At 32.0% G+C, this 27,812-nt stretch overlaps 9 protein-coding genes and 2 non-coding genes across 11 annotated transcripts; 8 read left to right on the top strand and 3 right to left on the bottom strand.

Moving 5' to 3' along the window:
• Positions 1-742: 742 nt before the first annotated feature.
• On the top strand, positions 743-3,250 carry BX664DRAFT_384652 (transcription initiation factor TFIID component TAF4 family-domain-containing protein). The gene is made up of 5 exons (XM_051549194.1): positions 743-1,424; positions 1,497-1,582; positions 1,661-1,971; positions 2,058-2,273; positions 2,355-3,250. Exons 1-5 carry the CDS (start codon positions 767-769, stop codon positions 3,223-3,225), a joined length of 2,142 nt encoding a protein of 713 aa, XP_051401633.1. The 5' UTR covers positions 743-766; the 3' UTR covers positions 3,226-3,250.
• A 1,825-nt stretch (positions 3,251-5,075) lies between these two features.
• Positions 5,076-8,221, top strand: BX664DRAFT_277983 (uncharacterized protein). Its single transcript, XM_051541384.1, has 10 exons — positions 5,076-5,274; positions 5,355-5,469; positions 5,603-5,992; positions 6,090-6,161; positions 6,237-6,439; positions 6,498-6,784; positions 6,853-6,914; positions 7,016-7,262; positions 7,340-7,476; positions 7,549-8,221. Exons 1-10 carry the CDS (start codon positions 5,119-5,121, stop codon positions 8,085-8,087), a joined length of 2,208 nt encoding a protein of 735 aa, XP_051401632.1. The 5' UTR covers positions 5,076-5,118; the 3' UTR covers positions 8,088-8,221.
• Positions 8,222-8,265: 44 nt separating this feature from the next.
• Positions 8,266-9,964, bottom strand: BX664DRAFT_357650 (uncharacterized protein). Its single transcript, XM_051547975.1, has 3 exons — positions 9,757-9,964; positions 9,393-9,641; positions 8,266-9,288 (listed from the first exon to the last, which is right to left on the bottom strand). Exons 1-3 carry the CDS (start codon positions 9,925-9,927, stop codon positions 8,326-8,328), a joined length of 1,383 nt encoding a protein of 460 aa, XP_051401631.1. The 5' UTR covers positions 9,928-9,964; the 3' UTR covers positions 8,266-8,325.
• Positions 9,965-11,153: 1,189 nt separating this feature from the next.
• On the top strand, positions 11,154-15,757 carry BX664DRAFT_329102 (WD40-repeat-containing domain protein). Its single transcript, XM_051544722.1, has 18 exons — positions 11,154-11,273; positions 11,381-11,473; positions 11,596-11,697; positions 11,780-11,873; positions 11,994-12,175; positions 12,245-12,327; positions 12,414-12,659; positions 12,738-12,979; positions 13,059-13,161; positions 13,238-13,672; positions 13,758-14,112; positions 14,202-14,358; positions 14,492-14,590; positions 14,667-15,060; positions 15,133-15,275; positions 15,349-15,385; positions 15,517-15,565; positions 15,655-15,757. The coding sequence occupies exons 1-18, from the start codon at positions 11,237-11,239 to the stop codon at positions 15,705-15,707; spliced, it is 2,904 nt and encodes a 967-aa protein (XP_051401630.1). The 5' UTR covers positions 11,154-11,236; the 3' UTR covers positions 15,708-15,757.
• A 261-nt stretch (positions 15,758-16,018) lies between these two features.
• Positions 16,019-18,537, top strand: BX664DRAFT_357648 (uncharacterized protein; the record flags this gene model as incomplete). The annotated part of the gene is made up of 2 exons (XM_051547974.1): positions 16,019-16,789; positions 16,932-18,537. The coding sequence occupies exons 1-2, from the start codon at positions 16,041-16,043 to the stop codon at positions 18,535-18,537; spliced, it is 2,355 nt and encodes a 784-aa protein (XP_051401629.1). The 5' UTR covers positions 16,019-16,040.
• Positions 18,538-19,226: 689 nt separating this feature from the next.
• BX664DRAFT_384648 (uncharacterized protein) lies at positions 19,227-20,368 on the bottom strand (the record flags this gene model as incomplete). The annotated part of the gene is made up of 5 exons (XM_051549193.1): positions 19,227-19,583; positions 19,937-19,976; positions 20,061-20,106; positions 20,224-20,269; positions 20,321-20,368. The coding sequence occupies 5 exons, from the start codon at positions 20,366-20,368 to the stop codon at positions 19,461-19,463; spliced, it is 303 nt and encodes a 100-aa protein (XP_051401628.1). The 3' UTR covers positions 19,227-19,460.
• Positions 20,369-20,624: 256 nt separating this feature from the next.
• Positions 20,625-20,696, bottom strand: BX664DRAFT_t49. Its single transcript has one exon. It is a non-coding gene; the product is annotated as a tRNA-Glu (tRNA).
• A 185-nt stretch (positions 20,697-20,881) lies between these two features.
• On the top strand, positions 20,882-20,953 carry BX664DRAFT_t60. Its single transcript has one exon. It is a non-coding gene; the product is annotated as a tRNA-Glu (tRNA).
• An 855-nt stretch (positions 20,954-21,808) lies between these two features.
• On the top strand, positions 21,809-22,979 carry BX664DRAFT_329098 (uncharacterized protein). Its single transcript, XM_051544721.1, has 3 exons — positions 21,809-22,224; positions 22,283-22,666; positions 22,737-22,979. The coding sequence occupies exons 1-3, from the start codon at positions 21,892-21,894 to the stop codon at positions 22,920-22,922; spliced, it is 903 nt and encodes a 300-aa protein (XP_051401627.1). The 5' UTR covers positions 21,809-21,891; the 3' UTR covers positions 22,923-22,979.
• Positions 22,980-23,128: 149 nt separating this feature from the next.
• On the top strand, positions 23,129-24,460 carry BX664DRAFT_329095 (uncharacterized protein). Its single transcript, XM_051544720.1, has 5 exons — positions 23,129-23,261; positions 23,344-23,400; positions 23,504-23,655; positions 23,712-24,165; positions 24,261-24,460. The coding sequence occupies exons 1-5, from the start codon at positions 23,162-23,164 to the stop codon at positions 24,338-24,340; spliced, it is 843 nt and encodes a 280-aa protein (XP_051401626.1). The 5' UTR covers positions 23,129-23,161; the 3' UTR covers positions 24,341-24,460.
• Positions 24,461-24,979: 519 nt separating this feature from the next.
• On the top strand, positions 24,980-27,325 carry BX664DRAFT_294755 (general substrate transporter; the record flags this gene model as incomplete). Its single annotated transcript, XM_051542116.1, has 8 exons — positions 24,980-25,127; positions 25,181-25,218; positions 25,278-25,359; positions 25,429-25,517; positions 25,591-25,679; positions 25,831-26,752; positions 26,841-26,964; positions 27,061-27,325. The coding sequence occupies 8 exons, from the start codon at positions 24,980-24,982 to the stop codon at positions 27,195-27,197; spliced, it is 1,629 nt and encodes a 542-aa protein (XP_051401625.1). The 3' UTR covers positions 27,198-27,325.
• Between the last annotated feature and the right edge of the window lie 487 nt (positions 27,326-27,812).

The raw sequence follows: 27,812 nt of genomic DNA, 5'->3' as shown, positions 1-27,812 counted from the left end.
TGTGTATGGTTGGTTCTCCCCAGACAATATTCATACCCAGCCTGATTGATTTTTTGGTTTGTTCAGCGGAAATGACGTAAAAGGTTGTTACCTGAATCGATCTTCTTCTTTTTTTTTTATAAGATTGAATTAGATCATCAAAGAACTCAAAATATATTATAGAGAGAAAGAAAATATTACAATTTACTTTCTTATACATGGTTGCCTTTTTGACTTTGGCAATTTGGAAGCCCTGAATTATAATAGTTTTTTTTTTGTTGTTAAGTTTATTCTTATTTCCTCATCACCTTGAATATGGTACTATCTACTCTATATTATTAAAAATTGGATGCATATAAGTATGATCAATTAGGTAAATGCTGTGAAAACCGAAAAAGAAAATAATCCCATATCTCTTTTATCATCCATCATACCATCATCACTAGATTTCCATCATTCATTTTTTAACTTCACATCTCCAATTAAAAAATGATCCGAATAAATAAATACCTTTCATTTTCCAATCAGTCCCTTCTGTATTGGTTTACGGTGAAGATGTTTAGTAATATGACGTTTTATTTATTATAAAACTTGAATTACAGTTTATGCCTTCTTTTTTAATGTCATTGACTTTTTTTTTTTTGGATAGAATATCGAAACACCGCCTGGCAATTTTTCGAGTGTGAAATATTTTGGGGGATGAAGAAGGTGACTTTTTCTTTCTTTTTTTCTCTCTCTTACTCTTTTTTTTTTTTTTTTTTTTCTTCTCAACACGAAAAAGACAACAATGGCAGATGGTGATGAGAATAAAGATACATCTCAAGGACAGCATACTCAACAAGTAGACGATCTCTACATTCGGAATTTGTTTGATGATTCAACTTTATTTACTAATGACAATTCTTTTCAATCTCTTGTCCAAACGATGCGGAACGAAGATCAAAACACTACTCCTGCTCAATTTAATATGCCAACCGAACTACAGCACCTTTTCGATAATGATACAGACGACGTATTAAGTTCACAACCACAAACGGGTGTTTTCCAACCTGGACAAACTACTACTGATTTTATTGAAATGTGGAAGGATAATCGTCAAGATCTATCACTGAGCAGCAACGGTACTTCTACAACTGCTACTACTAGTACGGTCACTCCTGCATCTGACACTTCTATTGCTAATACCAACAACAACAACACACATACACAGCTTTCTCATCAAGTACAACAACAACAACAACATAACCAAGTTTATGGAATATCGAAACAACAACAATCTTTTTTGAGCCAACAGTCATTACTTTTACAGCAAAGACAACTCCAACTGCAACAGCAGAATGTATCCGAACGACAGTACCCACAACAGCATCTATCTGCCGTACATCACTCTATACCATCGCCACAAAGAGTAGCAACACCCCCAGTGCAATCTTCCTCTACAACTGGTAATATGATATATTAAAATATATAGTGATTCTCCAATGACTCATCACTAATCTGATTATATTGTTATATAGGATCAATGACATTATTGGATTCGATCACGGCCCAACTTCCACCTGAACGTAAAGGCAAATTCAATCAACTTTTTGTTCAACTGCAGGTACGATTCTTTTTAAAAATCTCTTTCTTTTATATATATATACATAGAAATATTTTGGCTGATGAAATGAATTTATAGAAAAATACTATTACGGCCGAACATTTTTTATCACAAGCCAAATACCTATTGGATGAACGAGGATATCAAATGTTGGAAAATTTGAAAAGTCAAACACCTTCCACAACAGCAACAGCCAATCATATAACGAATACTTCATCATCATCATCATCATCATCGTCAGTAGATATCAGTCAGTCATCAACATCAACATCATCAACAACAACAACAACAGCAGCCACTTCAATAACTACTGCAGATCAACGAAAACGTCATATATCAAGTTCTCAAATCCGTCAAGAAGACTCTCAACGGTCAATGCCTGGTTTAATGTAAGTTACATGATGATTCTATAGATATTGAATTATGAAATCATTGAACTGATCCATTTCTATTTCTTCTTGTTATGGAAATTTAGTACACCTCAAACAAAACGAACAAAAGTTGAACATATGACAGGTATACCAAAAGGTGGTCTGAAAACATCAAATACCCATATGGCCATTGCCACACCTCCGCCTCTTCCAAGTTCATCCAGTACTACGTCAACAACAACAGTAGCAACACCTGAATTTAAACAACCAGCCGCGCCTACTACTCAAGGATTACAAATACCTCGAAGTACAACCTTATCGTAAGTATTTTTTTTTATTTACATTGATCATTCAATACCGAAACTGATTCGTTTTATATATATATATATATATATATGTAGAAAACAATCCACTAGTACTCCTAATATAGCAACACCAACATCAGTGTCGACAAGTAGCATGACTGTACCAGCACCAACATTACCAACAACGTCAACCAGCACAGTAACATCGTCATCATCATCAGGTGCAACAGGTGGTGGAGATAATCGAATCGATTATGATGCTATTACAGATGTGATGGGATATGCCGGTGTGGATCTCAAGGAAGAAGTGGAACATTTTATGAAAGATGGTGGAGATGGTACAAGTGGTTTATCAGTGGATGGTGTAGATCGATCAAAAAGTCAAGATTTTATGAATGGACAATTATTACAACAGATGGTGAACAAATTAGCTAGGCCATTGGCAATCAGACATGTGGATCCAGATGTAGTAGCTTATCTATCATTGGCAACTCAAGATCGACTCCGAGGATTAATGGAAGATATGGTCAAAGCATCCAAGCATCGTATTGAACGAAGATCTCCTTTTCAACGACCTCCTCCTACTATCAAGGCTACAGACAATACTACGGAATATCCACTATACAAAATTTTGGTGAAAGCTGATCCGAAACAAGCTTTGTTGGCACTGGAACAGTTAGATCGACGACAACATTCATCATCATCACCTTCATCATCTATGACGTCGACAAGAGTATCTGAACAACAAGATAGGAAAAAGGCATGGATACTTAAAAGTAAACCAAGTGGAGCAATATCAAGAACAGACATCAACAAAAACTACTTTATGGAAGATACCAATGAGGACGATCAAGATAGAAAAGTGACAGTAGTAGATGCTATATTTGCTTTGGAAAGGGAAGGTCAAGGTGGGAAAGGAAGTGGACAAAAAACTTTGTTGAAAATGTATAATCAATGGTTACAATAAAATATTTTACACTTTTTTTTTTTTTTTTTTTACAATGTTTTCAAAGTTTTTATAAAATAAAATATCGGTCATTTCCGAAATGGATATAGCATTACCACTTTTTCAGAGATGTCAGTAGAATATGCCAAAACATATTGATTGATGATTGAGAGTGATTGCCTCAGCAGATGAGATCACTCTTTTCAATAGCTATATTTGGAAAAAAAAAGGCACTATATTTTTTATATTTTTATATGGTATCATCATCATCATATTCACCGTTTAAGACAGGAGTATACTAAATGTAATGTTCATGTATGATGATGTTAATTATTTCAGCAGATGAGTTAATTCTTTTCATCCTATCAGCAGCTTTAGCAGCAATTTACGTAATACAAAAAACGTAGTTTTTTTTTTAAAAAAAAATCATTAACTCAGGTTTTCTTTATTTATTTTCATTAACTGAGACATGCGATCGATCACTATTTCTATAGCTGATGAATGTAAATTTGCATAATAGTTCTTTTTTTTAAAAAAGAAAATCATTTACTCGAGTCTATTTTATTCCTTGGTCAAGTGAGAAATATAAAAAAATGTCATTTTCTATTTTTCTTCTTCTTTTTTTTTTTTTTTTTTTTTTTGAAATCTCCCTTGGTGTTCCAATTCAAAGTGAATAATCCACCTATAACAGCAACATATTTTTATATGTTATCACTTCTTCATAAGGATGTATTTAATGCAGGTAAGTTAAAATAAATATAAAAAAAAAATGGATATGTTGACTAAATATATATATTTTATTTTCTATTATTCAAATCACTCAATGGAACTACTGCCACTCCTTTTCTTGTATTCAATTTGGAAATTGAATGGGGATGCGACAATTCTTTTATTTATTTTTTTCTTCTGTCATCTATTTTCTATCCTTACTATATTTTATTTCCAATTTTTACGATATCTTATATTTTTGAATTTCGTCATTTATTATTGAATAAAGTGTATCAAACATGTCTCTTATCATTTATCTCGCCTATTTCTATGTATGTTTTAATGTATCATCAATCATCATCATAATAATAATAATTTGATATGATAATGTTTTATTTTCATTGTCCGATTAATAGTAAAAGTATATAGGCTTATCCTTTCCCAGCTGAAACACAATCATCAAAAAAGGATAATGTTCCAAAATATGAAAGGAAAAGGATATACGCCACGATTATCTTCCCATACTTTTCCCGAAGGTTAACTATTCATAGTAAAAAGAATAGAACACAGGATAGAAGTAGGGTATTTCTAAACAAAATAAAATAAAACAAAAAAAGTAAACAAAAAAAAAAAAGAGAATTTAAGATATAAAAAGAATAGTTAAGTTTATTGATGATTTACAAAAATAACAAATCTTTTCTAAATAATGATAGAAAAAAAAGAAAAAAAAGAGAAATAAGAAAATGAGAAGATGAAGAACCCTTTTTATAGACAAAAAAAAAAAAGAGTGGCTTTTCTCGAATACTGACTCCGTTAAATCTAATTATGGTAAATGAAGGTTAGATTGTAAATCCATGTGAATGATTGTCATATCATTTATCATTAACCGGAGTAAAGTTGGTCAAAGCACAATATTATTATAATATGATATCACAAATATCCATATGTTAAAAAAGAAAGAAAAAAAAAAAAAAAGAAAAAGAGAAAAAGAGAGAGAGAGAAAAAAAAGAGTGTGTCAGAAAAAGTATATATATATATATATCTAAAAACATTGTGCAACCTTCTCAACAAATAATCTACCTCCTGTTGGGTTCATGATTAACATATATATATATCCCTCCATTTTATTATTATTATTATTTTATTCTTTTCTTTCTCTTTTTCTCTCTTCTTCTTTTTTTTTTTTCTTTGACTTTTTTTTTATATATGATCATTGATACTAAAAAATTAACCTATAATATAGCATTATGGGTATTAAATATACTAGCTGATTTATTCTTTAGAGAAATAAGAGCAAGAGGATCTTATAGAATACCTGTTGATGGACCTGTTATCTTTGTGGTAGGACCCCATGCAAATCAAGTAAGTTTTTATTTTTTAAAAAAAAAAAAATGTCTGTGCACACTAATCATCTCTCTCTCTCTTTTTTTTTTTTTTTTTAGTTTGTTGATCCTATCATGGTAATGAGGGAATGTAAACGACAAGTTTCATTTCTTATTGCTGAAAAATCTATGCATCAAAAAGGAATTGGTTTTTTTGCTAGAATGTTAAATGCTAGTAAGTTCTAATATTCATTTTGTGACGAAGGGGGTGAACGAGGATGGATGGGTGGGAAATATTAAAAGGTCCGCTAACTTTAAAAATATCGATTCTTTTCATTTCTTTTTCTTTTTTTTTTTTTTTTAAATAGTTCCTGTAATTCGACCTCAAGATTTGGCTGTCAAAGGTATTGGTACCATTCAATTATTAGATCGAAAACTAGAACCATTACGTATCATTGGTGAAGGTACTCAATTCCTTAAACAACTACAACCTCATTCTCAGATCGTTTTACCCAACAAAGCTGGTCAAGCCGAAGTAGTCCAAATCTTATCCGATACTGAACTTATCATCAAAAAAGAATTCAAAGATCTAAAGGCATTAGCTTTATTATCAGAAGGTACTCCATTCAAATGTATTCCTCATGTTGATCAAGATGCTGTCTACCGTTGTGTTCACGATCAACTGAACAAAAATCAATGTATTACTATATTCCCTGAAGGTGGTAGTCATGATCGTGCTGAATTACTTCCATTAAAAGGTAAAAAAAAAAAATCTTTTTATATTCATACACCATATACTGATTTCTTTTTTTTTTCTTTCTTATTTTCCTCTTTTTTTTAAATATATATATATAGCTGGTGTAACAATGATGGCATTAGGTGCAATGGCTAAATATCCTGGACTTGATGTCAAGATAGTACCATGTGGTAAACCAAATTAAAAAGGAAAAAGTCATTCATGTTGAATAATCTTTTTTACTTAACTCTTTTTTTTTTTTTTAGGTCTCAACTATTTCCATGCTCATCGATTTAGGTCTCGTGCAGTGATAGAATTTGGTACTCCTATTTCGATTCAAAGTGATTTGGTGGAAAAGTATGCCTTGGGTGGAACTGAAAAACGGGAAGCTTGTGGAAAATTATTGGATATCATTTCTGATGCTTTGAAAAGTGTTACTGTTAATGCTGGAAATTATGAAACTCTGATGGTAATAATGAAAATAGATAAAACTTTGTATTCGTGATTGACCAAAACTTTCTTTATAGATGATTCAAGCTGCTCGTCGTCTTTATAAACCTGCTCATCGAAAACTTCATATCTCTCAAGTAGTGGATCTCAATCGTCGCTTTTTAATTGGATACAAACTCTTCAAACATGAACCTCAAGTAGAAGAATTACATCAACGTGTATTGGCTTACAATCAATTACTCAAATATCATGGTATTCGTGATCATCAGGTCTCCAAAACTGATCTAGGTGGCAAGCATACTCTTGTCTTATTAATAAAACGATGTATGATTCTTACCTTATTGACTCTATGTGGTTTTCCTGGGTAATATAAAGAAAAAGAAAAAAAAATGAATCTGTTCTAACTATTTTTTTTTTATTTTTTTTGAATAGAGCTGTTTTAAATCTTCCTGTCATTATTGTTGCCAAAATCATCAGTCAAAAGAAAGCAGATGGTAAAAGTTAAAAAAAAAAAGGAAAAACATTTTTTTTTTGTTAATACTCATTCTCCATTATTCTTTTATTTATTTATTTATTTATTTATTTATTTATTCAGCTGCTCTGAGAGGTTCTAGTGTCAAAATAGCAGGTCGAGATGTGTTGGCCACATGGAAGTTATTGGTTGGTTTAGTATTGATTCCCACCTTGTACACGTTTTATGGTTTTCTTGTGTTTTTAAGTCTATTACAAACAGATCTTGAAACAAAATGGAAAATCTTGATCCCATTGGCATCTACTGTCTTTATTTCTATTATATCTTATGCAAGTATTCAATTTGGTGAAATTGGTTTAGATATCGCAAGGTATAGATTACAAAAAGATTACTATCATTTTTATTCGATTTACATCTCACTTTTATAATATGTATATCTACATATAGATCTTTACAACCTTTAGTAGTGACATTAATGGATCCTGAAAGTGTACAAGTTCTTCGAGAAAACAGAAGCAAACTCTCTCGTGATATTACCAATGTTATTAACGAATATGGACCTCAAGCATTCCATGATTTTGATGGTAATGAATTGAATCAAAATTATATAGTCTTTTATTATTTATCATCTAATTTTATATATGTATATTTTGTAGCGGATTATATTAGTCGTACAATGCCCAGTAATCACTCTCATTCATCAGCATCAAGTCCAAGTCCAACACCCAGCAAAAGTACTAGTAACTTCAACTTATCAGTCATGCGAAATAAGTTACCTCGTCTGCGAAGTGGATTTTTTCAACATGCTACCAAAATGGAATGGTTGGATGACAAGAATATCTTTACGTGGGGAGGCAGCAACAAAACAAGCAAGAATAATAGTCAAGATTCTTTGGAAGCAACTGGTGAAGATGGATACTTTTGGGGTAGATTGATGAGTCGTAGTGGGTCTGAAAGTAGCACACCCTTCCGTAGCCGATCAAATAGCTTTACCATGGTTTCTGATCCTTCCGGTTTATCTATGACAACTTTGAATACAACCACAACAACAACATCTACTACGACAGCTGTAGAATCTCCAGAACATTTGTTTAATCGACCTACTTTCAAGATTCAAGACATGGACGCTATTATCAATGAAGATGAAGGTTATGCTGATGATCAAGGTTTGGAAATCAAGAAAAAGACAACGTAGTTTTTAGTTGTTGTTGTTTTTTTTCATATGCACACATATTCCATTTATATCTTCGAGTTAAATTCCCCTTCTTTGTCATATTATATTGTTCAAAGAAAAAAAAAAAAAAAAAAGAAAGACAAAATACCCCCCACTTCACATATATATTCATATTTCAATAAATAAAATAAAATAAAAAGAAAATGATAACAATGATTTCAAGTGTTTTATTGTTTTTATTTTTTTATGTAAATTATATCTACACTAACGTATAATAATTTTTTTCATAAGCTTTTTTGTTTTGATGTTGAGTTTCGGATTCGTCCATACGGTTTTTATTGATGATATCCTTATTTGTTGAAGCAGTATCCAAAAGAAGTTGCTGGAAAATTGCTTGTGCGGCATCTGTCGCAGAATGTTGTTGTCCTCGACGATCATTGTTGGCCGATCCCAATACCAAATGTCCATGTTGATCCATAAAATAGATTTGACTATGTTGGAATCGATGATCAATATCCATGGATCTTTGTAGTTGTTCGACTTGCCTGGCCAGGTCAGAGATCATGTCTACCAATTCTGTTTTTGCCATTTGATCCAGTATCTCTTGTTCTCCTTGTTCTTCTTCTTCTCCTTGTTCTTCTTGTTGGTATTCCTTGGGTACTTCTTCCTGTGTTGCTTCTTTTGTCACTTGAGCTTCCATTTCATCTAACAAATGTTCAGGTACAATCGGGTTGCATTGAATCGCATGTGCTTTCGTTTCTTTCTTGGCTCCTAACATAACATCGTCACATAGTCGAGGAGTTGAAATAATCATCAGGTAATGGCATGTGGATACTTCTTCAAAGAACTCAATCTCATCCTTAGTACCCAATGCACATTGGAATTGGATTTCGATGGATCTAGGTTGATTTGTAATGTCGCACGGTGTTCCTTGGCCCCAATGTTGTACTAGTAATCGTTTATCCCCTACACCTCGAAGAGTCGTCATATCTAATGAAGAAGATTGCTTGAGTTCATCTTGTTGCTGACTTCCTTTGCTAAGAAGATCTTGACTATCTTTTGTGTGCCTATTGTTGTTTTCGTTTTGTTGCGGGTAAACACCAAGTATATATGATGATTTTTCATTGAACATATAGTTATCGCCTTCCGTTTTGCTAGGATCAATATGAAATTGTCGAACATATTGCATATGACAGTATTCATAAGTCCAATAACCATGGGTCTAATAAGAAAAATCAAAAAAAAAAAAAAATAGTTTATGAATATAACTCAAAAATGATTTACTTTTTTCTTTTTTTTTTTTTTTTTAGGGATGAGCACACTTACATAAAAGCGAAGACATTCTTTTCCCATTGGTTTCAAAAGATCCAATCCTCGTTCAATAGTACGTTGTATTTCTTGCCTAGATGAGAATGGTTTGTTGTCTGCTGATGTGCGTTGTCGTTCTTGGGCAGTAACATCGGGAATGGTGCATAGGAATGGTTGAGATTTATCGGTCATCATGATGACTTGGTTACGTTCAACGTCATGCTGATAGTCGTGAGTATCCCATCGACCCAATTGTTTATCCTTTAACTATTCAAAGAAAAAAAAAGTCAAAAAATAAGTACATGTTTTTTTTTTTTTTTGTAAGAAAAAGTCTTATTGTTTTCTCCCTTTCTTTTTTTTTTTTTTTTTTTTTGGAGATTACATGTTGACCACCAAAGACAGAAGATTCAGGTATTCCCTTTTCCGTTAGTTCTAGCTTGTAACGAGGATAGGCGAGATAATCTTCATGGATAAAGGATGAAGCTTGACATATTGACAATGGAGTTGATAGTAATAAGATAGATATGATCAATGATAGGCTATAATGAACCATAGTATATATGATTGGAAAAAAGAAAGTAAATAGAAATACAAAGGTGTTGAAAAGAAAAAAAAAATATGGATGCCAATTGGTATTTAAATAACCGCCACTTTGATTTCTTGGTTTTGATTGGATAATCAACAATTGAACGCATTATTATTATCCACTCTTTTTTTTTTCAAACTTTTAAACAAATTCGTAATATCTTTGATTATATGTGACAATAATGATGATTGTGATGATGGTGATGATTGTGATGATGATATTAATAGAATGACGGATGATCAATGATATACGATGATCAATGATATACGAGGATGGTAATAATAATACTAATTAATATGATACAGATATATTACAAATGATGAATAACGGATAATCGTTATGGACAGATGATGTGATGAATAACTAAAAAGTATGACTGGATGACTAGTTAACCATGAATAACTGGTGATAGAATGATGATATAGCGATTGGTAACCTTCACTATATTAAGTTGATTCTTTTTTTTTAAAAAAAAAATAAAGCTTTCAAATTCTAGTTTTTATTCTATTATATATAAATGAGTTGTTGATAGAAGACTGGTAATTGATACAGGGAAATGGATTACAGGTGAAAAAAAAAAAAAGAAAGAGTAGAATGTTCAAACTCCGTAGTCTTTCCAATATTTTGATCATAATTCTGAATGACTTCTTTACCGTCAAATTCATTTTCAAATGGATGATGGATTATGGCATGCATCGTTCTTAAGATGATCATTTTCATGATAAACTAGGATCAATAAAAAATAGTATACATTCATATGAAATATTCTTTATGAAAAAAAAAAATTAAATTTGAAATGAACTTTAAATGTTGTTGACGATGTAACATACATGCAATTTATTTTTTTGAAGGAAATTGAAATAAATCATTCTTCTTTATCAACCTTTTTTCAATCAACCTTTTAAAACAAAGTATGGATGTTTGATCTCAGGAACTAGTGTAACTGTTACTGCTACTCTTCGTTTCTATAAAAGGAGATCCTTTTTTTTTAATACCTACATCGATTTTCCATTCCTATTTTACTTTTTTTTTTTTTTCTCTATCTTTTTACGAATACATGATCAATTAGTTCGCGTATTCTACAGTCACTTTTTAGCTGAATGATCTTTTGGGATTGTTTGATATGATTTCACGCGGCGCGACCCACCAATTTTTTTTTTTTTTTCCTCTTTATATCTTTTTTTTTTTTTCGCTCTCTCTCTACCTCTGTCTCTTTTCTTTTCTTTTCTTTTTTTTATATTAGCCAGGTTTATATATATATCTATATATATATAGTATGATCATATTTAAACCAGACTGGGTCTTTCATGGTGGTAAGTCTTTTATTACCTTCTAATTCCCTTTTTCGATCCATTCTTTCTTTTTTATTCTCACATTCTTGCTTTAACATACTTCTTTAATGATTCATATGTTTATATAGATCGGTCACAGGAAGGTTCGAAAATCAAGAAACAATGTATTTATTCTATTGATGTACATCCTGATGGCAAACGACTAGCAACTGGTAGTTTAGGTATATATGCCAAAGAAAAGAAAAGATTTCCAAGAAGCTTAGTATAGAACAAAAAAAGAATTAAATACCCTCTTTAATATTTCTCTCTTTATTTTTTTCTTTTTTTTCATATATATTAATAGATACCACAGTGAAGATTTGGAATACTGATCCGATATATGACGAAAATGCTGAAAAGAATCCGAAATGTCATAAGTTGTTATGTACAATGACTTTGCATAGTGGTAAGATGATTTGACCTTTATATATATATATCTTCTCATCTATGTTTTTTTTTCTTTTCTCCCTTTCTATGTTCACTTATAGGGGCAGTATTATGTGTACGTTGGTCAAAAGATGGACGATATCTTGCTTCCAGTTCGGATAATGATAATGTGATTATTATATGGGAATTGGATAGGTAATGACAATATACAAAACATGCATATATATATATACCATTGTTGTAAATCACACATGTCTCATCTCTCGATGAGTTTGTTACTGACCAATATATAAATTCTTGTCATTTTGTAACTAGCGAGGCTGGTAGTGGTTCCGTATTTGGTAGTAGTGAAGTTAATCATGAAACATGGCGTGCTGTCAAATATCTACGTGGACATGATTCAGATGTGCAGGATTTGGCTTGGTCAAATAACAATCAATATCTTGCTTCTTGTGGTGTGGATGGTTTTATCATTATATGGGATGCTCGAACGTTTGGTATATAGATATTATATATACATATATATATTAATTTGTATACTCATTCTTTTTACTTTTTCTTTATAGAGCAAATACATAAAATAGATCAGCATAGTGGATTTGTGAATGGTATTACATGGGATCCAGTAGGGAAATATTTGGCATCCCAGGTATGTAAAATAATAGAATAATACAATATACAAAGGTTAAAACAGGGATACTAAATAGAACATTTGGATATTTGCTTTTATTTTAGTCGGATGACAAGAAGGTCAAGATCTGGAGAACATCTGATTGGCAAGAAGAAGCTGAAATCGAAGACCCTTTTTATAATGCTCCTGGTACAACATTCTTCCGTCGTCTTAGTTGGTCTCCTGAAGGATCTCATATTGCTGCATCAAATGCTGTAAATGCCAATCAATGTGTTGCTGCTATCATCAGTCGTGATAATTGGGATTCTGATGTCTCTTTAGTTGGTCATGATGTACCTATTGAAGTTGCTGTAAGTATGATTATTCCTAATGTCAATATAGTATATTAATATGAACTTTATATTGATTTTTTTTTTGTGGAAATATAGTCATTTAATCCAAAATTATTTTATGGTATTCAACTCGATGAAGAAGAGGATGAGGGAGAGACTGATGATGAAGATACGAAGATGGAAGTCGACAGTAACGATCGTGATGGCAAAGATACTCTGGCAAGTGTATGTGCATTAGGTGGTCAAGATCGTGGATTATCTATTTGGGTGACAAGACGTACAAGACCTTTATGTGTGGCTCGAAATGTATTCGAAAACAACATTTATGATTTGGCATGGTAAGATACGAATAGAAAAATGGAACAAACGTATATAATATATGTATTTGTGTCTACTTTCCTTCCTCTTATGTAATAGGACTCCTGATGGTCAAACTCTATTTGCATGTTCTCAGGATGGTACCATAGCATGTTTACAATTGAAAGAAGAATTAGCGGAACCTGCATCAGACGACGAAGTGGTAAGTGATCATGTATATACAAAAAAAAAAAAAAAAAAGATATTGACACATCTTTCTTGCTCCTTTCATTCATTAGTTAAAAAAATTAACACAATATGGATATGGACGGAAGAATACACAATTACCAGAAACCCCTTCTCAGCTGGATCTAGAAGCGGAAAACAAGCCCAATGCATCTCAATCCACAACGACTGCTCTAGCAACAACGACAACACCATCAACTTCAAATCGTATTGCCAACATTATGAATGGTGGGATGAACGGAACAGCAATCGATTTGGACACTCGATCTGAAAATGCAAAGAACAACAAAAACGAAATGACGGATGCAACTGTAATACAGAAGAAAAACGATGACAAATTTACATCCTCCTCTAGTGGTGTAGCTACTATCACTGAGCAAAAAGTGACTATAACAAAAAGTGGAAAACGACGTATTCAACCTATTGCACTATCAAGGAACACAGGATTATCTACAACCACTCCATCAACACCATCTACACAACGACAGGTGATAAACTATGTCTTCAGCAATACTGAAAAAATATTCTCTAACTCCTTTATTCTGTCTTTCTTTTTTTTTTTCTTGATAATAGATTATCTCACATATATCACAACCACCGTTGGAATCCGTGGATTATGATTTACCAGTAATGAATCTCGGCAAAAATGGAATTGGTAGCACGGTAGTTGGCAACAAACGCAAAGCACACCCAGACAACGTGGACAACAATCAAACAACTAATGGAATCACAATGCAACAAACAACAAAAGACAATGAACCTTTACGGCAAAAACCAGCTTGGATCGATGCAGCTATTATTCCCCCTATAGTTAGTCAAAGTCAAGTCAAACTCGGTTTACCAAAAGTGAAATCAACAATGATTAATAGGATATCACAAGATAATCAAGTTACCGTGATGGAATGTCATAACCCAACTGGAAAACAAGGTAATTTGAATGGAAATATGAAAAAATGAGATGATGATGATGATGATGATAACTAATAAAAAAAAACACATTTGATATTCATTCATTAGGCTCGGAAAATACAAAGTTACTTACAAGTCGACATGGAACAATCTTATGGACCGATTATCTTGCAAGTGCGATATTACTAATGACTGGAAATGAACACTTTTCTGCAGTTGGATGTGAAGATGCTAGTATTCTTGTTTATTCGCCGGCTGGGCGAAGGTAATGTAGCTATTCTTTTCTATTCTCATTTGAACCCGATTTTAATGTTACTCTTTTTTTTTATTATTATTATTGTTATTATTATTATTGTTATTATTATTATTATGATTATTAACTATCTGGTTTATGTTAGACTTCTACCACCGATTGTACTTGAAAGCACACCTGTTGTGATAACTTGCAATGATTGTTGGCTTTTATGTTTGACAGCAACTGGTCTTTTATATACATGGTAATCAATAAAAAAACGGGAGAACTGACTATATATTTTGGGTTCCTTATACCTTTTTTTTTTTTTCTGTATTCAGGGATATCGTTCAACAAAAAAGTCAATTTACATCAGTCTCTATATCACCATTACTACGAGTGGCTCAAACACTGGCATCAGAAGAACCTCATGTAGCACCAAGTCTCAAAGATATACGGATTCAAAAAAATGGACTTCCACTTATCATTACTAGCTATCATCAAGCATTCACCTATCATACAGGTATGAACACTTGGTTACGAATCAGTGATGCGTGGTTTATTATATCTGAATTTTGGGGATCTGGATCATCTTCCGTGGAAAATCACCCTCTTGGATGGTTATCTACTGCGTTGACTATGACAGGAACAGCAGATCCAACAAATGAATCTCTTATGGCTCTGGCAAAACTTGATTCTGATGCGGCAAGTACAATTACCATTAGCCATATTGAAGTAAGGGAAAAGAAAAAAGATATTTGACATTATATCCGGTCTCCTAAAAAAAATCTTATTTTCAATAAATAGAATCAATTGGCTGCTGCTCTTATTCTAGAATCGGCAAAAGAATACAAAGAGTGGATGATATACTATGCGAGGCGACTATCAAAAGAAAATGCTCAAAAAAAAGTGGAAGAATTATGCCAATGGCTTATGGGACCACCTTTTGTGTAAGTTCTTTTCTTTATAAAAGAAGAAATGGATTTAACATCATAGGCTCACCCTTATTTATTTCTTTTTTAGACAATCGACAAATGGTGAATGGGAATCTACTATATTGGTAAGGAATAACAAGAAAAAAAATATGACATATATATACTGAAAATTAAATTCCCTGACCAAAAAAAATAAAAACCGGATTGAACCTGTTTTTTTTTTTTTCTTCTTTTTCTCCTCTCTCTTTCTCTATAGAAATCGATACCCAAGCACGATCTACTGAAAGAACTTCTCCCAGTATTAGGTAATAAATGATTGGCCGTAGCTAAAAAAGTCAAGTGGTTAAAGTGATACTTGAGCTCCGATGGCTAATGATTTTCTCTTTTTCTATAGCTCAAAATCGACAATTACAAAGAATTACAACAGAATTTCGATCACTATTATGAATGATTCAATTTATATATGAATAAAATATTATTCTCTCTCTTTTTTATGTTTATGATAATGATTAGTATTTTTGATTTTATGCATTGTATGGTTTCAGATTGATATAAAATATAGCGAAAAAAGAAGAGGGTTACACAGCGGGGATGGTTACTGGTGGAGTTCCAGGGCAACAAAGCTAAATTGTTTGCGCTAAAAAAGTAGCTTCGAATTACAATTTTACTTTTTTTACATCTCTTCCCGTCTTTTTTTTTTTTTAATTTTTTTTTTTTTTTTTTTTTTTTACCTCCTTTCTTTTTTTTTTTTTTTTTCTCTTTCTTTTATTACCTTTAGTGATGGGACAACATACTAGTAAACATCACGCGCCTCTTACTTTTGGATATGTTAATAATACTCAGTCTTCACAAGATGATACCGAGTCTAACAATGCTCCAGGTCCAACAAACCCCAACAACTTGATACCCGATTATGTGTTGAACCATCCTGAACTATATAAACTGGAACTGATGTGTCAATGTACAAATGAACGAAAAACAACAAAACAAGGTACATCTATCAATACTAACGAAGAATGGATTGTGGCTACTCATCAACAGGAATGTCGTACTTGTAGACAAAATAAGCGCATGTCTCTTGTTCGTCACCATCTCGCTAAAGACCTTGAATATATTGATGAAACTTACTATTCTGGTATCAACCACTATGAGAACAACAGAGACGGACATATATCAACGAATAGAATGGATCAATCAACGAACCAACAACAACAAATCAATCCATCTTCTTTCTTATCAAATACTGTTACCATTCACAATAATAATAATACCAACGATGATGATGATGATGATGATGATATCAATGAAAACTGGGCCAAAATCACTGTAGGTGAAGTGACATCTCAAGCAATGCGGAATACAACTTCGACAGGTGGTGGTGGTGCTGAAACTCGAGGTGACTCATCTACTTCTATGGGTACAAGAATCTCCTCTCAATCAACCTCTTTTACATTGGATTTATCCGGTCGTTCTTTGGTGAAATTAAGTTCTAGCATTGGATACCTTAGTAATTTGACCAAACTCAATCTGTAAGTGCTTATTGTTACTATTATTTTTATTATTTTTATTATTATTATTATGGTTACTTCTTTAGGACAATGACTAATTTATCGAAATCATCTGCATCTTTTCTTTTTTTTTTTTTTTTTTTTTTTTTTTTTTGGTTAACAGATCGGGTAATCAATTATCAAGTCTACCCAAGTCCATCGGTTATCTCAATAATCTCACGGTCCTCAATACATCTAACAATCAAATTGAATCTTTGCCTGATACCATGATATACTTGACAAAATTGAAAGCTATCAATATTAGTCATAACAAATTGACTGGTCTTACTCCATCTTTGGGTTCCTTACCTGAATTGATCATCATCATTGCCAACGACAACCACATCAAATATGTTCCTCCTGAAATCTCCAAGTTGCAAGACATGATCTCTTTCAACATCAGCAACAATCCTCTTCAGTATCTTCCTGCTGAAATCGCCAATATCAAATCACTACGAAAACTCATTGCGGATGGATGCGACTTTCAAACTGAATTTATACACAAACGTCAGCATGATCCACCTTCTTTATTTGAACAATGTGCTCGTGCCATCGTACAGCATCAAATTCCTCTTCCATCCTATATCGCTGATCATATCAAGGATTATCTCTCCACTCATCAAGAATGCTCTTACTGTCATGGACCTTACTTTGAATCATTTGTTCGTAGGACTCGGTTTATTGAACGTGTGACTCGACAACCCATTGCTTTAGAGTATCGTCTATGTCGTGCACATTGGGATGATGATCAAGATCGTTTATTGAATCTGTTTTCTACTCCATGCTCATTACCGGTATCTTCACCATCAGCAACTACTATTACAACAACAAGAACGGCTATGGCTCCATCGAATGTGTCTATGTCAGAATCATCATCAACTTCTAATATTGTGGCATTAGGTTCTCGAAAACGATCTGGAAGCAACTCAAGCACCTTATCATCATCATCATCTTATCGATTTATTCCGTCGTTACCTCCTTTACCAAGTGTGAACTCTTCCAACAATGCAAGTGCTTCATCCTCTGTCTCCACACCATCATCATCAAGATCGGCTTCACCAGCATCAACCCCAATTTTAGCATTATCACCATCATCATCATCATCATCATTATCTTCAAACCAGCAACAGCGATTTCTTCGTTCAACTAGACCACGGTCAAACTCTTCAACTTCTATCACAAAACGATTTGTTCACTTTTTATCACCATCCAAGAGTAGCGGCAATTTGATGTCAAGATCTCGTAGTCATTCTTGTCTGCGCCAAGAAATCATTGTCTCATCATCCTCTCAACAACAACAACAACAGCAACAACAGCAACAAAATCCTGATACGATTGATCTTTCTCCTGGTGAGGAAGAAGATATTTTACCACCATCACCTGTAGACTCAGCATACCACGGCGAACAGCAACAACAACAACAACAACAACAACAGCAACAAAATGAAACAGCATCACCCACTGTAGTACTGGATACTACCAATCATATCACCAATCAATCATATCAACCTTCTCGTCTCCATATGTTAGGATCTAACCGGGCAGGAGTGTTACCAACGACAGAGGAATCTATGACTATGGATGAAAGGCAACAACAACAAATGAATCTCACTCATCAGGGTAACAATATCATTAATGGCAACAACTCGATGGAAAAAATGTCAGAACAACATCATCAGTGTCGATTATCCGTGTCACATCCAGTTCCAATACATGCAACCTTGGCGTAAAAAAAAAAAAAAAAAAAAGATTAGAGCAGTATTATTATCATCGTTGTTATCCTGCGTCAATCATTTATTATTAGTCTAGTTTGTTATGACCATCCTGTCGTTCTATGTATTCCGTCTTGTTATTTTTATCATCATATCAAATAATAAAAAAAATATCATATATTTTACTTTTGTGATCATCTGCCTTTTTTTTTGGGGGGGGGGGTTCTTCTGATGCATGATTTGCCAAGCAATGAAACCTCATCTCGGTTTTGTTTTGGTCAGGTGACAAAAGGCTGTACCAGTGTCATATTTCTCTAAGATTTAATATCGGTCAACGATAGGGAAAAAAAAAATGTTGTAATATATTTTCTTTTATTGGACATGGTACATTCATCTATTTTAATCTAAAAGGTCATTGGTGTAATGAATAATAGTTGGGGGATGAGAAAGTTGGGGACAAAAAAAAAAAAAAAAAAAAAAAAAAAAAAAAAAAAAAAACTAGATGGAAAAAAAGGCATAAAGTAGGACCGGGATAAAATGGAATATATGAAACGGATGTTCGGTTAAAATGGGCAAAAAAGTTGGAGTGAGAGGGATAGGTAGACTTTTAGAAGATCGATCAACTCGAGCGCATGATTGGATTTTCACAGAATCCCTAATCCAAAGAAATAAAAAAAAAAAAAAAAAAAAAAAAAAAAAAAGGACGGATCAATATAATTTTTATTTCAGTTGGTTTATTTTCATAAGGTAGATCCAGTCAACTACTTCATTCATTACCTTTGTTCTCTATATGAATCTTTCTGTATTCTACAGTATGATGATAATACTGTATATATGATGATGATGACCTTAACAATAATGACAATAATTAATATGGCTTTATTAAAGAAGAATTTAAAAAAAAAGAAAAAATACACAACATAGATACATACTAAAACTAATTAATCAGTAACCGAATCACTACGATAAAGGCCAGATAAAAGATATCCAGTCGATATCCTGTTGCAACCCCATTCTATTGATTCATTCAGATACTCATCCAGTTGATCCAATTGCATATCCACCTAAATTCAAGTTGTTGTATGTATCCATCCAGTTGACAATATGGTATATTCGCCTAGTCTAATTCTTGTCACAGTATGTCCTATAAAAAAAAAAAAAAAAAAAAAAAAAAGAAAAAAAAAGAAAGAAAGAAAAGGTCAATGCAGACTAATTAAGAATAACAACGAAAACGAAGGTGATGAGAAGGAGGAGATTGATAATTTATGACACGCAGAGAGGGGATTGAGGAATAACTTTGGAAGAAGGTACATGACGAAAAAAAAAAAAAAAAAAAAAAAAAAAAAAAAGAAGGAATGAATGGAAGGAAAAAAAAAAGTCAAAACAAATAAATGAAGTTAAATAAGAAAAGAATTACCTGAAGCAAGAAAGTTATGGTAATAGAGAGACAATGTAAACTACAACAGAAAGAGAAAAAAAAAAAAAGGTTGAAACACAAAAAGAGAAAAAGAATAAAACAATCGATCAAAAGATAAACTTACAGATACATTATGTATCTGTATCTGTTAAGAACATAATAATAATGTTCTTTAAAAAAAAAAAAAAAAGAAAAGAAAAGTAATGTAATGTAAAAATAAAAAAAAAAATAATAAAAAAAAAAAAAAAATAATAAAAAAAAAAAAAAAAAAAAAAAAAAAAATATACCAAAGATACAGAGTTTTCCATCACCTATTACATGTTCGCCAATTTTCTTTTAAGAAAAAAAAAAAAACAACCATATCAATAAAACTTAATATTTGACCCTATAAACATATAATTCAAAAACTACATGAGATAAGAATCTTCTCATTTTATTTGAATAAATAAATACATTATAATCTACAAACATTTACTTAACAAATGACTAATAATATTAAAGGTAATGCGAAAGAAGGGAAACGTTTATCATCATCAACAATCATGATGGTTAAAAAAGAAAGGTAAAAAAAAAAAAAAGAAAAAAAAAAAAAAAAAAAAAAAAGGATTAACAATTACAACCAGAAAATCAGCAAATCTGATTGGCTTATATATTAAACATTAAATTTGGGGGAAACGGCAAAAATATTTTCCCACACGGGGAATTGAACCCCGGCCACGGCGGTGAAAGCGCCGGATCCTAGCCACTAGACCATATGGGATAATACGAAAATTGGACTGAAAACTACATTATAAATCTCATATTAATTTCAGCCAATCAGAACGAAGCATTGGTAATTTAGTGTTACAATGTCTTCATTCTTGTTGGAATTGTAAATACTTCGTTCTGATTGGCTGAAATTAATATGAGATTTATAATGTAGTTTTCAGTCCAATTTTCGTATTATCCCATATGGTCTAGTGGCTAGGATCCGGCGCTTTCACCGCCGTGGCCGGGGTTCAATTCCCCGTGTGGGAAAATATTTTTGCCGTTTCCCCCAAATTTAATGTTTAATATATAAGCCAATCAGATTTGCTGATTTTCTGGTTGTAATTGTTAATCCTTTTTTTTTTTTTTTTTTTTTTTCTTTTTTTTTTTTTTACCTTTCTTTTTTAACCATCATGATTGTTGATGATGATAAACGTTTCCCTTCTTTCGCATTACCTTTAATATTATTAGTCATTTGTTAAGTAAATGTTTGTAGATTATAATGTATTTATTTATTCAAATAAAATGAGAAGATTCTTATCTCATGTAGTTTTTGAATTATATGTTTATAGGGTCAAATATTAAGTTTTATTGATATGGTTGTTTTTTTTTTTTTCTTAAAAGAAAATTGGCGAACATGTAATAGGTGATGGAAAACTCTGTATCTTTGGTATATATTTTTTTTTTTTTTTTTTTTTTTTTTTACAATCTTCTCTCTATCCACAAAAAAGACTTTAATGATACAATCATTCAAACTTTTTCATTTTAGATGATGATTGAAGTTTATTGGTAGATGATGCTATAGTGATTGAATAATGGTAATAAAAAGGAGTGTTGATGATGAGATATGAAATGAAATTATCAGAAGGTACTATTATACCAGAAAAGGAAAGAAAAATGAAATGTACTAAGGATGCTTTCATTCATGATCCGTTTACACGGTGTTTGTAGTCTTTATTTAAAAATATTTTAATCAAATATATAATAAAAAAGCTAGTTGATTAGCTAGAATGGATGAAACAAGGAGATTATTTTACATAGGCATAAATAAATAAACAAGTTTGGTTAAGCGGAGAGACAAAAATATAAAAGAAAAAGAGGTTACCCGCATTTTTTTTTTTTTTTTTTTTTTTTGTTTCTCTTCTTTTTCTTTTTTCTTTTATTGAATTGTTCCACATTTATTTATATATTTTATCTTCTATTGAATTATGGATATTACACAATTACGACCTATTGACCTTAGTTTGAGGGAAACTAAACCATCTTTGATTGCAGTTAGTCCAACTGTAAGCATTCAAACAGCCTTAACACTAATGAATAGTCACCGATTTACTTCCTTGCCCATCTTCTCCCACGATTGTACAAAGGTAGTTAGTATTGTCAATCTTTTTGATATTCTTCTTTATTTGATGGGCGATTTGACTACTGTACAAAAGGACAAGTTTCCGTTGGGTGATCCTGTTGAAAATGTACTTGGTTTGGATGCTGACCGTGAAAGTTATCGAATGTATAAGACTGACCAACATGACAAACTCTTGGAAGTAAGTATATATAATTATGATTTCCATTTTATTTTATTTTATTTTATTTATTTATTAGACTTTCCGCGTGTTCGCAAGTGGTGGTCATCGCGCTTTAGTGGTAGATGAAACAGACGAAAGCAAGCATCCTTGGTTATTATCACAATCAGATATCATGCGACATATTGTTCATCATCCTGAATGCATTAGTGAATTGATTGATATCAATAAATCTATACAAGAATTAGGATTCGTGGATAAGGATCGAAAATTGATAACAATACAAGGAAGACAACAATCTGCACTCCATGGTTACCGTTTGATGGCCAAGGAAAAATTAAGTGGGATTCCAATTCTAGATGAACAAGGTCAATTTGCTGGTGATTTATGTCTTGAAGATCTTCCTGGTGCTAATTTGGATATGATTGACCTTTTGGATTTGAAAAGTGTAGACTATTTGAAGGTGACTAAAAAAAAAAAAAAAAAAAAAAAAAATCTAACATACGATATATTTTTTTTTTATTTATAAATAGAAATTGTCTCATCATGAACCTTCAACGGCAGATCGGAATACAAGTTTGAAAGATATCATCGATATTATGGTGAATCATGATACACATCGAGTTTGGATTTTAGATGAAAAAAAAGTAGTTGGTGTAGTGACAATGTCTGATATTTTGGGTCGCTTATCTGCCCGACGCAAATCATCTATTTTTTAGTTATTAGTTATCTTCTTATACCAATCATTAATAAAAACGTTTTTATTTCATCATTTTTATATATATCTTCATTTTTTTATATCATTAGAAAAAGTCCACCAGCCACTTTCAACCAATCCTCGAGGGGTAAGCTTGTCAACTCAATATTGAAACCCAGGTTTTTCCCTTTTATTTTTCCACCTTTTCTTTTTCTTTTTTTTTTTTTTTTTTTTTTTCCTTTCTTATTTATTAATTTTATCATGATCTTTTTACGATCTGGAATACGATCAACTACTCCATTTCTCAACAAACGGTCCTTTACATCATGTTCTTCTTTACGCAAGGAGGCAGACACTCAACGTAAGAAATACGAAAAGCAAACGTAATCCCAGTCCTTTCTGACACATTTATTTATAAATATATTTTTGTTATTGTTTTATAGGGGCTGAAAGAACCATGCAACGTTTCTGGAAAAGAGCTGGCATCACGGAAGACCAAAGTAAGTATATATATATATATATATATATATATATATATAAGGAGAGCAATATCCAGTTATAAGGAAATAAGATTCAATTGATTTTTTTTTTTTTTTTTGATAGATGGAGTCACTGTCATGCTCGACCATCGAAATCTTCGTACACCTAGCAAAAATGTGATTCAATTGGAAACTAGTCAACGCAACTTGGCTTTATTGACAGCTGCAGAATGGGATGCACAAACTAAAGTATTGAAGGCGCATACATTACCTTTGGTAAAATCAAACAGAAAATCAAAAAAAAAAAAAATGCAACTAATATTGTTTTATAGACTTCAATTATATCTAGAGCTATCGATGGCTTACATCCTGAAAATTGTGAAGATCCTAAGGTACGACCAGCAGTGATTGATAAATTGATGTGTTACTTTGATACGGATGCGACATGTTATCATGAAGAGTATCCAGAGATTCTAACACAATTGCAAGATACCTACTGGAAACCAATCATCGAATGGGCATCCAATCATTACAATGTTGACATTAATACAACTACCGATATATTCGCTGTACAACAACCTCAAGAAACAAAGGATAAATTACGTGCTATTGTGGAAGAAATGGATCATCATGAATTGGCTGCATTTGAACGTGCTGTTTTGACATCAAAAAGTTTCTTGATAGGCCTTGCTTTGGTCAAACATGCCATCTCTGTTGAACATGCCTCTCAAGCTGCTCAAGTGGAAATGAATTCTCAAATGGAACGTTGGGGTGAAGTCGAAGATAGTAAGTAGCATTTTTTTTTTTAAAAAAAAAAAAAAAAAAGAAAGAAAAAAAGTTTGGATCTTGATAACATTCTTTTTCTTCTCTTTCTTTTATAGGTCATGATGTGGATCGTGAGTATATGAGACAAACTTTAGGCTCGGTGGCTCTGGCGGTGATGCACAAGAAACAATATTAGATGTTATAGAATTCCCTCTCTTCCCTCTGTCTCTTCTCCTTATAATGTAGGTGTATTTCTCTCTCTTTTCTTTTTTTATAGTTTGTATATTATCATTAAAAACCAATGTTGTAAAAAAAAAAAAAAAAAAGATTTATAGCCTTCTCAGTCAGCATATTAGTGCTCTTTTTTTTTTCTTTGATGAAGAGTCTAGAATTCTAATAACAAGAATAAGAGAATGTTGTTAGTGTGTATGTTTTTAGTTTCTTGATCTATTTAACCAAGGGTGATACATATGTTCTTCTCCCCAAATATCCTTTTTTTTTTTAGCCCCTTTTCCTTTTTTTGGATCTATCCTTCTTCGCTATATTAAGTCGTTCATTTTATAAAAGCCCAATTTTTTTTTTCTTATTTTCATGATCGATAAATGAAAATAAAAAGTACCTCTCAATAAAAAGGGATATTCCAAATTTGGATATTTGATTGATAAAGCAACGTCGCCAAGGGAAAAGAGAAGAAAGTGTTCAAAAAGAGTCGATGCAAAAATTCATCTTTCTTTACAGAGCATTTTTTTTTTTATTCCCTTTTAGTTTTTTTTTTTTTTAAAAAAAAAAAAAAAAAAGAAAAGAAAATTATTCATAGATGAAGGATCCATATATCATGGATGAAAAATTAAATCATGATGATACTTTGAAAGAGCAAACAAAAGTCATAACTACGGATCTTTCAGGTCTTCAAGGTTTCATCCAAAATCCATATCTTTTTGGTATTGCAATATTTTCTTCCCTTGGCGGATTATTGTTTGGTTGTAAGTTAGACTTTATAAATGAAATGATCCATCTAATTCTATTAAACTAATAGATGATCAGGGTGTAATTTCCGGTATTCAAGATATGGAGGTAAATATTTTATATAAAAAGAAAATCATCGATCAACCTATCTAAAATTTTTGACAAAGAACTTTAAAAAAAGATTTCCTGTAAATCCAGTGGAAAATGGATTGATCGTGTCTATTTTAGAATTTGGTGCCTGGCTAGGAAGTATATATATATATATATATAAAAGAGTCTCAATATCGATACCTTTGATTCAAATTACTCTTTTGTTAGCATTGATCATTCCATATATGGCTGATAAGATCTCTCGTAAATATTCAATTGCTATGGCTACCTGTGTATTTCTAATAGGGAGTGCTTTGGTAAGGAAAAAAAAAAAAAAAGAGAGGAATCATCCTTTTAATAGGATTGTATTTTTTTTTTCTTTTCTTGTAGCAATCTGGAGCACAAAAATTGATACATCTTATGATTGGAAGATTTGTAGCTGGTCTTGGTGTTGGATCTCTTAGTACTCTTGGTCCATTGTAAACTTCTGCATAAAAAAAAAGGGGCGTTTTATTGACGGTGATTGAAACCTGATACGTTATTTTGACCTTTTTTTTTTTTTCTTTTCTTTTCTTTTTCTTTTTTTTTTCTTTTTTTTTTTTCTTTTCTTTTCTTTTCTTTTCTACAAAGATATCAATCAGAGTTATCGTCTCCTCAATTACGTGGCAGTGTTGTCTCACTTTATCAACTTTCTATTACTTTGGGTGTAGCCATTTCTTTTTGGATTGACTATGGAACATCTTTTACACTTGATCAATGGTCATGGCGTCTTCCTTTACTTTTACAGATGGTATTTGGTCTAATTCTACTTGTGGGCGTTTTCTTTCTTCCTTTTAGTCCTCGTTGGTTAATGAAAGTTGGAAGAGAACAAGAAGCTTTACATATATTGGCAAGGTTACGACAACGCGATGTAATTGATCCTATGGTTGAGGCAGAATGGAAAGATATCAAGGTTATTGTTATGTTTGACCGATATTTGGATGAACAAAGAGATAATCAATTGAAATATGATATTACTAGTGATGGCGTTATAAATAGATGGCAACTTTGGATCAAGAGGAAATGGATCAGTAATACTCAAGTCCTAAGACAAGGCATGTGGAAACGTGTGTTGATTGGTAGTACCTTGTTATTTTTTCAACAACTCACAGGGGTAAATGCTATTGTTTATTATGCTCCTTTTATCATCAACTCAGTGGGTCTTACAGGGAATTCAGTCAAGTTATTGGCAACTGGTGTCATTGGTGTCATTATGGTTTGCTGTTGTATTCCGACCGTCTTGTATTTGGACAAAGTGGGCAGAAGAATCTTATTGCTGGTGGGTTCTGTTGGTATGGCTATATGTATGCTCACTGTAGGCAGTCTCACTGTTGCTTTTCAGCATGATTGGGTTCATCATTCAAACGAAGCTTGGCTTGCCGTCATCATGATTTATATCTTTATGGGTTTTTTTGCCTTTTCATGGGGTCCGGTACCTTGGGTGGTATCAAGCGAATTGTTTCCTTTACGTGTCCGTGCTAAGGCAATGGGGATTACTAGTTCAAGTCATTGGGTAAAAAAAAAAAAAAATATACAATATGGATATATGCTCCTTATAGACCTTTTTTTTTTCTTCTTCTTTTTCTTCTTCCTTTCGTTAGATGAACAATTTTATAGTTGGATTTATTACTCCTCCTTTATTAGCTGCAAGTGTACCATCAACTTATTATATGTTCAGTGCCTTTTGTATTTTATCCATTGCCTTTGTATGGTTTCTGATACCAGGTAATCATGTTCATCAAAGTGGATCGACCTGTTATATATTGAATGCATTCAGTACATAATTTTTACTTATTATTACTTTATACCCATTTAAAATAGAAACAAAAGGGAAATCTTTGGAAGAAATGGATATCATATATGGTGGACAAACAGCTACAGAAGATGCAATCGCGATGGAACGAATTAGGCATGAAGTGGATATGATGGTAGTGACAAAGACACATACTGTAGCATAATTTTTTTTTTAGTGATATTAATAAACCGTATGACACAAAAAAATGTTTTCATCTTCCTCTTTAGAAAAATAATGTTTAAATAATGATTTGTAATGTGAATATATGACTTGAAATTAAATAGACCTTGGAAATCAATTTTTTTTTTTTTTTTCATGTTCGTTGTGACGAAGACATAAGCATACTTGTTGGAGCGACGCAGTAGATCGTTTAAGACGCATAGAATAGTCTTGCTTTTTTTTAATACTGATGATTCATTTTACGCTTGACTCGTATATTCACATGCTTTATTAATGGCTATACGGTATGATGATAGATTTAAGCTTAAAAATTCATTTGAAAGCTAATTAGAAATATTTACAACTGTGGAATCTTTTTTTTTTTTTTTTTTTTTTTTTTGAAAATTTTGGATTTTACAGCCAAAAAATTCGAATTCCTCAGCTAAATTTTGGCTGTAAAAAGGAATCGTCGAGGGGTCATCAGGCAATTTTTGGAAAAATAGATGAAATGTTTTTGTAGATTAGGTAACAAGGTAAGCGATAAAATGATATTAGATGGTATTAAGCTAATTTTTGGAGAGGAATTCAATGGTGGTCATTATATTGGATGATGATCATT

The sequence above is a fragment of the Halteromyces radiatus genome (assembly GCF_025201355.1).
Source record: "Halteromyces radiatus strain CBS 162.75 chromosome Unknown BX664scaffold_3, whole genome shotgun sequence".
Lineage (NCBI taxonomy): Eukaryota > Fungi > Mucoromycota > Mucoromycetes > Mucorales > Cunninghamellaceae > Halteromyces > Halteromyces radiatus.
Note: the sequence above shows the minus strand (reverse complement) of the source record. Positions and strands in the feature narration are given on the sequence as shown.